The 13,359-nt window shown below is 43.5% G+C and overlaps 1 protein-coding gene across 1 annotated transcript in view; it reads right to left on the reverse strand.

Annotated features, from left to right (window-relative positions):
• Positions 1-7,217: 7,217 nt before the first annotated feature.
• The window catches only part of Deup1 (deuterosome assembly protein 1), a 70,415-nt gene continuing 64,273 nt past the window's right edge, over positions 7,218-13,359 (reverse strand). The window contains exons 13-14 of the mRNA XM_057768033.1: positions 10,772-10,886; positions 7,218-7,981 (exon numbers count right to left, since the gene is read on the reverse strand). Of these exons, the coding sequence (XP_057624016.1) occupies positions 7,805-7,981; positions 10,772-10,886 (292 nt within the window). The 3' untranslated portion in view covers positions 7,218-7,804. The remainder of the gene's footprint in view (positions 7,982-10,771; positions 10,887-13,359) is intronic.

Consider the following 13,359-nt stretch of genomic DNA (forward strand, 5'->3'; position numbering starts at 1 on the left):
CTTTGGGTTTTTCATCTGGGATTCTCCTCCTTCCTTTATATCTGTTATTCTTATGTTTGGTCTTTTCACAGTGTTCATGTTTCCTTGATGTTTTGTATTAGGGATTTTCTAGATTTGACATTTTCTTTGACCAATGAATTTATTTCTTCTATCATATTTTCAACTCCTGAGATTCTGTCTTCTATCTCTTGTATTCTGTTGGTTTTTCATTTCCAGAATTCCTTAAGTTTGTGTTTTCCTTACTGTTTCTATTTCCATTTTCTGGTCTTGAACAGTTTCCTTCATCTGTTTGTTTTTTCTTGGCTTTCTTTAAGGGATTTATTGATTTCCTCCAGTATTTGTCTGTCTTTTCTTCAATTTCTTTATGGAGTTTTTAATTTCCTCTTTAAGGCCTCTATCATCTTCATAAAGTTGATTTTAAGGTTGTTTTCTTGTGCTTCAGCTGTGCTGGAATGTTCAGGTCTTGTTGTCATGGGATAGCTGGGCTCTGGTGGTGCTATACTGTCTTTTCCTCTGTTGTGTTCCTACACTGGCATTTAGGCATCTAGATTTGGGATGGTTGTAGGTTTCGATGTTGATTCCCACATTTTCTTTGTTGGATGGGTGTTTTGTTCCTTGATTTATCTGATCTTCTAGCCTAAGTGGCCAGGAGCTCTGGTGACTAGCGAGTCTTCAGGTCTAGTAGATTGTCTCCAGTGCCATTTTTGCAGCCTGAAAGACCTCTGGGGTTTTGAGTGCCCAAATTGCCTCTGTGGTTCCAAGTAACTGTGTGGCCTCTGGGGCTCTCAGTACTTGTTTGGTTTCTGAGATTCCTAGTATAGCTCGGCCTCCAGTACAGCCAAAGTTTTCTGCCAAGGTTGTGGGCTGGGATATGGCACTCAGGGGAAGGGGGTACAGTCTGGGGATATTAGGTGTGCTTTAAGGAGTGTTGTTATGGGCAGTGGGAGATTTCTTACTTGGAGTCCCTAAGATCTGCCTGGGCTCTGATAAAGCAGAAGTCTTCTGCTGAAGTTGTTTGCTGGAATATGGAGTCCAAGGGAGGGGGTACAGTCTGAGGTTGTTGGATGGGCTTTAAGGGGTGTTAATAGGTGGTGGGTGATGTCTTACCTGTGGTCCCTAGGACTAGCCTGACCTCCAGTAAAGAAGCTGGAGGTATGGGCTGAGCTATGAAGCCAGGGGAAGGGTGCTGCTAGGAAATGTTGGGCCTACTTTAAGGACTGTTAGTGGAGGTGGGGAGTGGTGTCTCACCTTGGGTCCTTAGATCTGGCCTGGTCTCTGATAATGCAGCCAGAGGCATTGAACCAAAGGGAGGGTGTCTAAAAGTTTTTTTTTTTTAATGAGCTTACAAAATGTGAGTTTCCATAAGGCCTTTTTTTACTGATTTGTGGTTTCATTTTAAGGACTTGGTGCATTTCAAGTTGGTTTTCTGATAACCATTAGTGTTCATATCTGTACTATTATATTTTGATAATTTATACCCTTCTTTCTTTTTAAATTTGTCAGTTTTGCTATAGATTAGTCAATTTTATTGATTTATCTTTCAGAGACAGCTCTTTGGTTTTTCTCTACTTTCTTTGCATGGTATGTCATTGCTTTCTATGCCTCATTGTTTCCTACTTGTTTTGTGGCTTTCTTTCTTTTGGACTTTATGCTTCTAGGTTCTGCAGAGGATTTGAGTCTTTTCCCATTTGCTAGTCTATGCATTTAGTGACTAAAGCATTGCTTAAGCCTGCTTGTGAAGGAGACTCTCAAGGTGGAAAGGTAGATAGCTTATCAAAGCCTCACCTTTCACAGAGGATAGCCTATCACAGCCTCAGCTGTCTAGTGGATAGCCCATCAAAGCTTCAGCTAGCTACTGGATAGCCTATCAAAGCTTCAGCTGTCTAGTGGATAGCCTAACAAAGCCTCAGCTGTCTGTGGTCTCTGATTAGATCAGCCTTCTTGTCTTTTCCTGGGGGGGGGGGTGGCGTTGCTGAAGCCCTCAAACAGCTAGAATGTATTGTCTCAGGCTGGAATGCATGTTCAGGCAGAGCATATGAAATCAGGGTGTTGGCTGGATGGGTTCCCACTGAGTGTTCTGAGGAAGGATCTGGGTTCAGGTCTCCTCTCTAGCTGGTTTGCTGTCAGTCTTTGGTGCTCCTTGGTTTCTTCCTTCTTCTTCACAGAACAGTCCCCAGTGTGTACCTGTAATTCTGGAGCTGTGAAGAGTGAACTTTTGTCATTTACAGTCATCTTGTTTAAGATATTTGGCTACAGTAGCCTAAATAGATTAAGACAGCAGGTCATTGCACTGGAAGAAACACATTGATGGGATAGGTGAGCAGCTCTACGTTGTTTGAAATTATCTGTTATTTGTAGTGTGTATTCAGGCTTGCACATACCACAGCTTGCTACCTTTATGGAGTCTGACCTCTCCTTCCACCTTTATGTGGTTCTGGGAATTAGACTCTGGCTGTCAGGCTCCTGCAGGGAACACTTAAATTTCTGAGCCATCTTGCCTGCTCATTAATTATCTTATATGAAGCAAAGTAAGTTTTTTCTTTTGTTAGGGGAGGAAAGAGAAAACAAACAAACCATGAAAAGCATGGTTTAAAGGAAGCTGATATTAAGTGGAGGGCTGAAATGGCAATTTAATGCAAGCCTGCACATGAATCGATGCACCCATGCATGGAGGCAGCTGGTCCTTAGGACACTCTCTTCTGTTCTCCTCACTGCTGTATCCCCGATCTTGGTTTTGATGAGCCAGGTTCATCTATGAGGTCACTCCGAGGAGACTCAAGTGGTCGGGGACTTAGGATGTGGTGAAGATTGAAAGTTTAAACTTTCCAATCATTTGTTTGTTTAGGATGTACAGGATGTAGACAAGATCAGCTGAGTTCACGGTGGTTTGGTCATGGGTTCCATTTCTAAATAAACAATTTCTTCCCATCTTTGAGGAAAACACTGACATGCCTTTCTTCTGTTTTTGCTTAGGGTTTTGTTCCTTTTTAATTTTTGTTGCGCTGTGCAGGATCAACCTCAAGGCTTAAAGAATGCTAGACCAATGTTCTATTTTCATTGTGCCTAGGCTAGAAACTAGTCAATAACATAAAAGTACCACAAATCCTATGGTTTTCTTCATAAGGAGCCTTTGTGGGCTGATGTGGGATTCCCCTCTGTATGCTGTGAATACCATTGGTTAATAAGGAAACTGTCTTAGGTCTGTGATAGGGTAGAGCAAAGCTAGGTGGGGAAAACTAAACTGAATGCTGGGAGAAAGGAGGCAGAGTCAAGGAAAAGCCATGGAGCTGCCAGAGACAGACATGCTGAAACTTTGCCAGTAAGCCACTGCCACATGGCAATACACAGATTAATGGAGATGGGTTAAATTAATATGTAAGAGTTAGCCAATAAGAAGCTAGAGCTAATGGGCCAAGCAGTGATTTAATTTATACAGTGGTTATTTTGGGAGTCTGGGCGACCAGGAAACAAATAAGTGGGCCCCTTATATTACAAATTGGAGCTCCAACGTGGTTGACTAAATCCACATAAAACCTGATAAAGCTTAAAAAGAAATCCTAGACACAAAAGAACAGAGTTAAGCATGGTTTGGTAGCGACATTTTCTTGGGTGGGCTCTGTTTGCTAGAAGCAAGCAGAGGTATGGCTCCTTTAAGAGATGTTTTCCTGATTCAACAGTAGCAGAAAAAAAGCCACACTGTTTTGAAACTGTGCTTCCTGGGCTGTGCTGCCAGCACAAACTATGATGAGGTCCGGTTATGGAGCATTTAAATGGGTTCTGTGAGCAGAGTGCTATAAATTGCTTAATGGCAACATAGACCCACTGTGTGCCTAAAAATGGGGCAATGTGCGTGACTCTCAGAGGCAGCGAACAGCTCTACCATGCTTGACCAGATGGAGCAAGCAGGCAGGGCCTTGTTTACCCTAGCAAGGCTGTCGCTTAAGTTTTTAAAAAGCACTTAGCCCTGGTCAGAAAAAGATTATGGATACACAATAGGGCAGATTCAGACATAAGAGACCTTTAAATGAGACACAGTGTGTTTAAAATATGTATATAGGCTTGGGAGAGAGAAGAAAAAGAGTATAGAGAGTTATCAAAAGAAGTAAATGGTTTATAAAAAATAAAACAAAGCCTTTAAAGAGATAGAATAAATTTGTGAAAAAGTAATAGAAATATAGAAAAATAAGTCACATAAAGATGGAGTATACACAGAGAGACTGGATTATGTATGCTATTGTATTTTCTTTGAATTTTTTGACTGCGGAGACACATTTGATTCTGGGGACTGCTGAACTAAGTTAATATATATATTAAAGATACCTTGAATTTAAAATATGGGTCTAGAAATATGTTGCTTTGGAAAAGAGATTTTTCTTTTGTTTTCACAGAGGATGAGAACCTGTGGAGTCCCTCCAGACTAATGTGGTTTGATGAACCAAGATCCTCTGAAAGGTTGCTTTGAACACCCCTCAAAAAATTACTTTGCCCAATAAACAGGAGGAAAAAGTTTGGAGAGAAATACACCCATATTATCAAATATTGTTTATAAATGTTTCTTTACATTTAAATGGGGATATGCTATAGAGATTTGCATTGGTATGGATCTTGGTTTATTGATATACATTTAAGGCCAATTTTGTTATATGTATATTTTTGCCCTTGATTAAGGTATTATGTTTGTACAGCTCATTTAAAAAATGTAATGTATAATTAAGAAATATTGATTAATAGATAATCATCTATAATAGTTAAGCTTATCGTCATGTTAGTTAGATTTTCTAGATGTACAGAGATGTATTTCAGATGGATATATGGATTCTTCAAATCTTTCAAAGACTACAGAATATGGCATTTAAAATGTTTTAAAAACTTAGAACTTTTCATGACAATTAGACACATCTTCTCCTGGCAGCACCAATCTACTTCAAGAGGAAGATGGGCAGCAAAGAGGCTCCTTATGGAGTTGGTTAGCCATTTGGGCAGGAGAGTGCTCTTGCCTGGACTGCTTGATGAACTGGACATGCAGGACCCACAAAGAAATGACTGCTGAACTTGCCTAAAGGTGAGGCTGCCCTTTGGGGTTCCTGCTTCATGAAAGAGTCTGCTAGATACATTCAGGACACAGAAGAAAGTGACTGACAAGCTGCCAATATAGGCAGAACTGTCTGAAATTTTCTGCTTTGTGGAAAAGTCTGCTGGATACTATGGGCTTGTAGGCTAAATATGGATGCCCCAATGGTACAGAAGAACTTTGGGTGACTATCCAGGCAGCGAGATGTCTCTGTCAAATCTAGCATTTTGGAAGTTGCTTACAATGAACTTCTTGTTTACTTAGGTAATATTATATCCTTCTGGAGTCTTTGATGGAGTTTGTTGAAGGAGCTGCGGGCTGCGTTCCTGCCGCCTGGCTCCTGGCCACCAGCTAACTTATGCCCCAAAATAACGACACACAAGCTGTATTCATATAAACACTGTGTGGCCCATTTCTATTAATGTGTGTAGCACTACAAGGTGCGCTTACCAGGAAGATTCTAGCCTACGTCTATCCTGGGTCACAGCTTCATTGCGTCTGCCTCAGAGAGCAGCGGCATGGTATCTTTCTGAGGCGTCTTACCTCACTTCCTCTTCCTCTCAGCATTCTGTTCTGTTTACTCCACCCACCTATGTTCTAACCTATCAGGGCCAAGCAGTTTCTTTATTAATTAACCAATGACCTTCCTCCATCAGGAGTTGAAGAATTTATAGTTATAATTTTCCTTAGTTATGATAAGAGATAAAGTAGATACAAATATTGTAACTGTAATTCTTGCTTGATACCTGTTTTGTTATATGTAATTTTACTATGTTAAAGTTAAAACCTTCCTTCTCATTTAAACAGAAAAGGGGAGGTGATGTGGGATTCTCCTCTGTATGCTGTGAATGCCATTGGTTAATAAAGAAACTGTCTTAGGACTGTGATACGGTAGAGTAAAGCTAGGCGGGGAAAACTAAACTGAATGCTGGGAGAAAGGAGACAGAGTCAAGGAGAAGCCATGGAGCTGCCAGAGACAGACAGGCTGAAACTTTACTGGTAAGCCACTGCCACATGGTGATACACAGATTAATGGAAATGGGTTAAATTAATATGTAAGAGTTAGCCAATAAGAAGTTAGAGCTAATGGGCCAAGCAGTTATTTAATTTATACAGTTTCTGTGTGGTTATTTTGGGAGTCTGGGCAGCCGGGGAACAAACAAGCAGCCCTTCATCCTACAGTGGGCACATTAAGGGCGTGGAACTCTCTGATATGTTGAATGTATCTTTGTTCTCTATCTGCCCGCTTACAGGAAGTGATATTGTGGTGAGAGCCAGGAGTCTGAAATTCAGACTTTTCCTCCATATATCCTGCTTACTCTAGGATATTGTTGTTTTGCAAGTGTGAGCATGTGGATATGTGTGTACCTGTGTGTGTGCAGAGGGTGATATCAGGTGTCCTGATCTGTCACTCTCTACTCTATTCCCCTGAGACAGGCTCTCTCATGCACCTGGAGCTGGGCTAGTAGCCAGCAAGCCCCAGTGATCCTTCTGCCTCTGCTCCACACAGCATGAGGCGTCCAGGTGTGTATGGCCATGCCCTGTCTTTTTATATGGGTTCTTGGAAGACTCAGGTTCTCATGATTGAGCAACAAGTTCTCTTGTTGTTTCTGAGGTGTCTTCCCATTTCCTGGGATATTTATTTTGCTGACAGTAAATTCTTAAATTTAATTGGTGCTGTGGTGTGAGTGTGTGTGTGCCATTTTTATTTTGTTATTTTATTTTTTATTTTTCCATTCAAATATTTACACTTCCTTCCCTCCTCCCAATCCCCTCCCGCTCCCCCACTCCCCCTCCTCCTTCCCCCTCCTACTTGAGAAAGGGCAGGGAACCCTGCCTTGTGGGAAGTCCAAGGCCCTCCCCCCCCTACATCCAGGCCTAGGGAGCTGTGCATCCATATAGACTAGGGTCCCCAAAAGTCAGAACATGCTGTAAAAACAAGTCCCAGTGCCTTTATCAATAGCTTCTCAGTCAGCCCCCATTGTGTGTTCCATTTTTAAAGAACAAGATATCAGATTATCATTTGTGTATTTGTTATGTGAACTTCATTGTTCATTTTTTTGTTATTACTGCTGTAGAAACTGGACACTTGTGAAGCAGCTGAATCTTGCATTACTTTATTGTACTACAAACAGGGTGGTTACAGAGGAGAGAGGAAACGGGTGCTCTGCATTTGCTGGGCTCAGCGGCGGCATGACTATCGGACACGGCAACTTTTGCTGTGCACAGTGCACAGTCAGAATCCACTATAAAGTGAACATAAAAACATCAAGGACGCATCCTTCGCTTCTAAAACAAATCTCAGTGAGTTTACATAGGCCAGTGTATCTATCTAAACATCTTTCACTTTTACAAGCCTTTGGGTTTTTGTGCCCAGCACAGAGTGGCTGCACTCAGTTTCCTTATGTTTGGAGTTGAGCGCTTCCCTTTCTTGCTGCCTGTTAAACAGGAAATGGGACTTTAGCATACATGATTAAAATCAGAAATAATTCATTTCCAATCCCAAACTATGCCTTAGACAGGGAAGAAGTCCTCTGGGGCTAGTCATGTTTATTCTATCCTAACAGAACAATTAGTGTGTGAAATGCAGAGATGAGCAGCTTTTCTAGCTTTCATACAGAAGTGGAGACTGAACCAGGTTTCACAGTTTCACGAGTCTGCTTTGCAAGTGTTTCACTGGAGCCTTTCCCCTTCCTTTTTTTGGAGAGGAAGCAAACAGAAATGGTGCAATGCTCATATGTGCCTGTTCTGCCTAGGCTTGGTGTATTTGTTAAGCGTGAACTCGGTGTGTCTTTGCAGCTCGTCGATGTGTGCGTTGAGCAGCTTCTCAAGCTCCTTGGCCCGTCTCTCCTCTTCCATCAGGAAGTGCTGTGCAGCCAGGGAAGCTGGGAGGGATAAATCTGGTGGAGACTGAAGAGAGGGGAGAAAAGTGAGGTGTGACCAATCCAGAGCCTTCAGTTGTAGGCACGCACCTTCCTGACAGTCAACCCTACAGCTTTGACAAAGCACTGCATTTTGGACAGAATCCTCCTCCCCTTGCAATGTAGTCCCTGGTAATGTAACCCTCAGGGGTATAAGCCATCTCAACACCACACCATTAAAGAGCTCTGGGAATGACAACTGCAGTGACCAGCTGCAAATCCAGGGTGGACATAAGTACCAGGGAGCCCAGGCAGAACACATTTTCCTGACTCGCAAGGCAAGTCATCCAGAACAAAGGCAAGTCCCAGATCTGGAGAGAAGATGTAGCAGATTGGATAAAGATGGACATCTTGCTGGAGGTGGCTGTGTGTGCGTGCGCGCGTGTGTGCATGTGTGTGTGTGTGTGTGTGTGTGTGTAGGATGGGACTGCTGTTGCAATCCTCCCTCACTAGTCAGGCTTAGTTGAAGAAGAAATCCGAGTGATACTCAGTGTCCCTTATTGGGAGGTATGGGGTACTTCACAGCTTTCTTGTGGTGTAGCTAGTGTATATTTGCACAAGGAAAAATGAAATAAAGGATATTAGTTTTATTTAAACATTATAAAATTATTTTTTAAATTACACATTAATTTTTCAGTTCTTTTATGTACCCGTCTTTTTCTCACTATTCTTTGAGACAGTGTTTCAGGTCGCCCGGGCGTGGCGGGAACTCTAGGTGGTTGAGGATGACTTGGGTGTCTGCCTCCAGAGTGCTAGGACTCCTGGCATGCACCCGGCAGTGCACCGGCTGCCTTTATTCTTCTTTACTTCTGACTTGTTAAGAACAATGAAGCTGCCGGATGGTGGTGGCGCACGCCTTTAATCCCAGCACTCGGGAGGCAGAGGCAGGCAGATCTCTGTGAGTTCGAGGCCAGCCTGGTCTACAAGAGCTAGTTCCAGGACAGGAACCAAATGCTATGGAGAAACCCTGTCTCGAAAATCCAAAAAAAAAAAAAAAAAAAAAAAAAAAAGAAGAAGAAGAAGAATGAAGCTTTATGGAAGTGAACCTGGATATAAGTTCATCAATCTATAAAAACTCAAGATCACAGCAGGTGACACCAGAGGCCTGCAGACACATCCAAGTGTTAAATCCCAACTGTACCGACTGTACTGGGTGCAGCCTCTCCACCAGAGTCCAAGGAAACAGTCTTAAACATGCAGTGTGTGCTGTTGATGGGTCAAACACACTCTTTCTAAACACCCAGGGCAAAGAGGGTCAGAAGCAGTTGTCTGTTGCATGGGATGGACACTGTTGACGCCAGGTTTTTCCCAGCCTGTGCTAATAACGTGCAGTGAATTAATGGACTTTGCCCATCTGGACACTCAATAGACCATGCCTGCATACTAACACAAGCATCAAATCAGTGACGCTGAGGAATTAAAGGCTTGAAATGATGCCCACTCTTCAGAGGGTGAAACAAAGCCCCACACAGACTCAGGGGCGTGGCATGCTTGCAGACTGGTGGGGCAGGCAGGGCTATCCATAGACCCCAAGCTAATATGTACTGAAGTCCTGTGCTCTTGGACAGACAACCTGATGCCGTTACTGGACATCACAGAAGGCTGACAGGCCTAGAACAAAGGAGAGTTCTCCCATGGGTTCAGGATAGGTCAGAAATCCTGCTGCTGGGGTCAGATGAATGGTAAATCCTGTTCTAGAAAAATCTCCAGCAAGAGAATGCCATGTGCATTTCATAAGCCTCGAGGAAAGTCATGTTGTGGATGTTTAAGCCAGAGTGAGGCTGTGTTTCCTGCAGTAGAAGCCTGAACACTCCATAGACCACTCCCCATTTGGAGCCCAGGAGACATAGAGCACCTAGTACATGGACAATGTCACCTGTCCCATTTCTGTCCTTGGCAGCCCCAGAGGGTGGATGTATGGATCCAGTAGCAGAGTGCCCCGCTCATCAAGAGCGACTTAGCTTGCTTCTGTTGACTCTTGGACCAGGTGAGGCCAGGTGGTGCCACCCCTCACCGATAGCAAGAAGCCTCTTGGCTGCAGCTAGGCCACACTGGGTCCTTCCCACCCTGTAGAGGACAGAATTTTCTCTCCGCTGGAGATGATCTGCGTTCCTGGGATGACCCTTTCTGCCATAGAACCTTAGCACGTAAGTTAGCATGACAACGATGCTCTCTGGGATGACTGGGCACACGGCCATGTTCAGTTTATACCTGTTATTGTATGTTAAGACCCATCTGGGTCTGGTGATTTATGTCTGTAATCCCAGCACATGCAAACCCGAAGCAGGAGAACTACTACAAGTTGAAAGCCAGCCTGAGTTACATGATGAATTCTAAGTCAGCCAGAGCCAGTCTGGGCTACATGGTGAACTCTAAGTCAGCCGGAGCCAGAGTGAAATCCTAATAAATGAAAACAAACAAAAAACAAAAAGCATTGCCAGGATTCCTGGTGGGGCACTGGGTTATCTTTCCCTTCTAGAGACAGGTGTGGTCAAATGGCCTGCAGAGCATCCTGCATCCTGCAGTCCTATTTCAGAGATGCCGCACACACCTTTAATCTCAGCACTCTGGAGACAGAGGTACGTGGATCTCTGAGACCACCCTGGTCTACATAGTGAGTTCCTGGTCAGCCAGGGCTGCACAGAGAAATCCTTTCTCAAAACAGCAAAATGAACACAAGCAAAAGAAGTGACATTTTAAGCCATTCTATCCTTCTCTATATTGGTTTTAGGATTGAATAATCTTCCCTTAAAGGAAAAATCAGTTTCTGGAAACTCACCAGAGGGAAGACTTCATCGTCACTAACCAAGGGACTTGTCATTTCTTTGGTCTGGAATGACAAAGATGGTAACGGCGGTGTTGGACTTCTGTTCAGCTCACAGTCTTGGCTAATTCTAGAAGAGAAGAAATGGATGTCAACAGTCTTCATAAGGATCCTAGGTTTTTTTTCCTATTGCTGTGGTAAAACACCATGACCAAGGCAACTTAGAAAAGAAAGTGTTTATGTCTTGTGGGTTCAAAGGGTTGGAGTCCATGATGGTGGAGTGAAAGCCAGCTGAAGGCTCACATCTGTCGACAAACACTAAGCTAGAGCTAACTGGTAATGGGATGAGTCTTTGGAACCCTCCCCCACTAGTGACAAACCTCCTCCTGTAAGGCTGCACCTCTGAACCTTCCCAAATAGTTCCATCCTCTGGGGACCAAGGATTCCAACATACGAGGCCACTCTCATCCAAACTGACCACCAAAGGCCATGTTTGTTGTAGCTGAAGGTTCTGATTTTCCTGTTGTCCAACTAGGGAGAACCAAACGAATAAATGCATTCGTCTGGGTGTTTCTTTGACAATATTTTTTTTTTTGTCTAAATAATCCCAACTTCACATTAAAACCTTGGAATGCAGAATTATGAAGCAGAATACCCGATGATTGGCAGGACAGCCTACTGTCCTCAGCCTCAGCCTTCCTAATTCTGTGTTGTGCTGCTGTATTTCTAGGCCATTCTAACAACTGGAGCCAATTTGACAGAAATCTCAAAACTCTGAACACATCTGCCATGGTGGTGGGGGGTCTAAGGAGAGAAGCTAAAGTTCTCCGCTGCATGTCACAGGCTTTTGGAATGTGGTACCACATCTCTGTGCTAACCAGTTCCTTCGGATTCTCTGACATCATCCTGGTTCCCACTAGTGCCTTCCCAGGTGCCTTGCTCATGCAATTTCTTTCTTCTCTCTGACTTTCTATCACACTTAGGAGAAAGAGTTCTTAGGACAGGTGAGGGCCAATGCATGTAAAACACATGGAACATGATGCCTGCTGCATCCTAGACACCCAATAAGGATCAGATGCCGTCTTAATGTCCATTTGATCTTCAAAAAAGCACAACAAAGTGGATGTCCCCACAGATGAAGAAACTAACCGGAAAGTTAAAATTCATTTTCTTTTCCTTTTTTCTTTCTGGTACTGGAGAACTGAGCCCAGATTCTTGCAAAGAATGCTAGGCACGTGCCTACACTGAGCTGCACCCTAGCTTTATTATTTTTTTTTATCTGAGACAGGGTCCCCCAGGCTCTCCTTGGAAGTGAGACAGGGTTTCCCAGGCTCTCCTTGGACTCAAAGTCCTCTTGCCTCAGTGTCTCTGCCTTCCTCTGTCCCCATCCCCACTAAGTGGGGTTAGATTCCTCTGAGACAGCAGTGCATCTTCAGTCATTTATTACAATTGTATGAAAAACCTTCTCGTTTTTTACTTTTGAGATTACAATATAACGGCATCATTTCCTCCTTTCCCTTCCTCCCTGCAAACCCTCCTGCATATATTCCCCACCTTACGCTCTTTCAAACTCATGGCCTCTTTTTTCAACTGTTACATGCTTGTATATATGCTTATATATTCCTAAATACAAACAGCTCCGTCTGTCTAATGTTACTTTAGACTCAGGAGGAGGGAGGCAGTCAATAGCCCCACACAACTGTGACACCCATGACTCACATCAAAGAGCAGAGTGGCACTAGAACTCTAAGGTACAGTGCCTTGGTGACAGCTGACAGCCCTCTAGTTGGACTGAAGATACACTCAGGAAGAGGATAGTCATGCCTGGTCCCAGAAACCTCGCCAGCGTTCCAACACTAGTAAAGTCATGGATCTTGGAGAAGAACCCACACTTTTACTAAAAACCAGCATAGTTTCAACTACATTTGAAACATTTGTCCTTATATCCATAGATAAGCACAGTCTTCACCCCTCAGGGAGGAAACTTCTCTTTGCAACAGACGGAAGTCATTACAGTAAATAATAACTCATCAAAATGTAGGTAGAGTAATGGAGCCCAGCCCCAGTGGCTACACCTACAATATGGCTCCTGAACTCAGGGCTCGGAGAACACTGCGGAAGATGGAGCAGAGAGTGTTAGAGCCAGAGGATGGAGTTTGCTGTGAGACTGTCCCTCCTAGAAACGTCAGAAGCTGCACCCATAAAGTCTCACCATCACGACCGCCCAAATGTGAGCTGAACCGGGACCGCGCCAATGGACCTGGCAAAGTGGATGGAGACAAGCCTATGGTGCCTCAGATCTATACAAAAAACCATAGGCAACTAAGGGATGCTGAGAGGGAGCAATGGTCTCCCAGGGAAAACTGCTGGTTATCTAGCACCAAATTGTCAACCCCAAAAACAGTCGTTTACTTTACAAATGAGAATAAATTGCTAGGAACCAGTAACTTTGAACTCAAGTTTTCCTGAGGTCAAATCCCACAAGAAGAATGCAAAGCACACTATGGAACCTATTGTGCTAAAATATCAGGTGGAAGATATAAGTAAAAAAAACACCGAGCATAGAAGCGGATAGGGGAACAAAACAACAAACCTTAATGTTG

Source organism: Chionomys nivalis, chromosome 4 (genome assembly GCF_950005125.1).
Source record: "Chionomys nivalis chromosome 4, mChiNiv1.1, whole genome shotgun sequence".
Lineage (NCBI taxonomy): Eukaryota > Metazoa > Chordata > Mammalia > Rodentia > Cricetidae > Chionomys > Chionomys nivalis.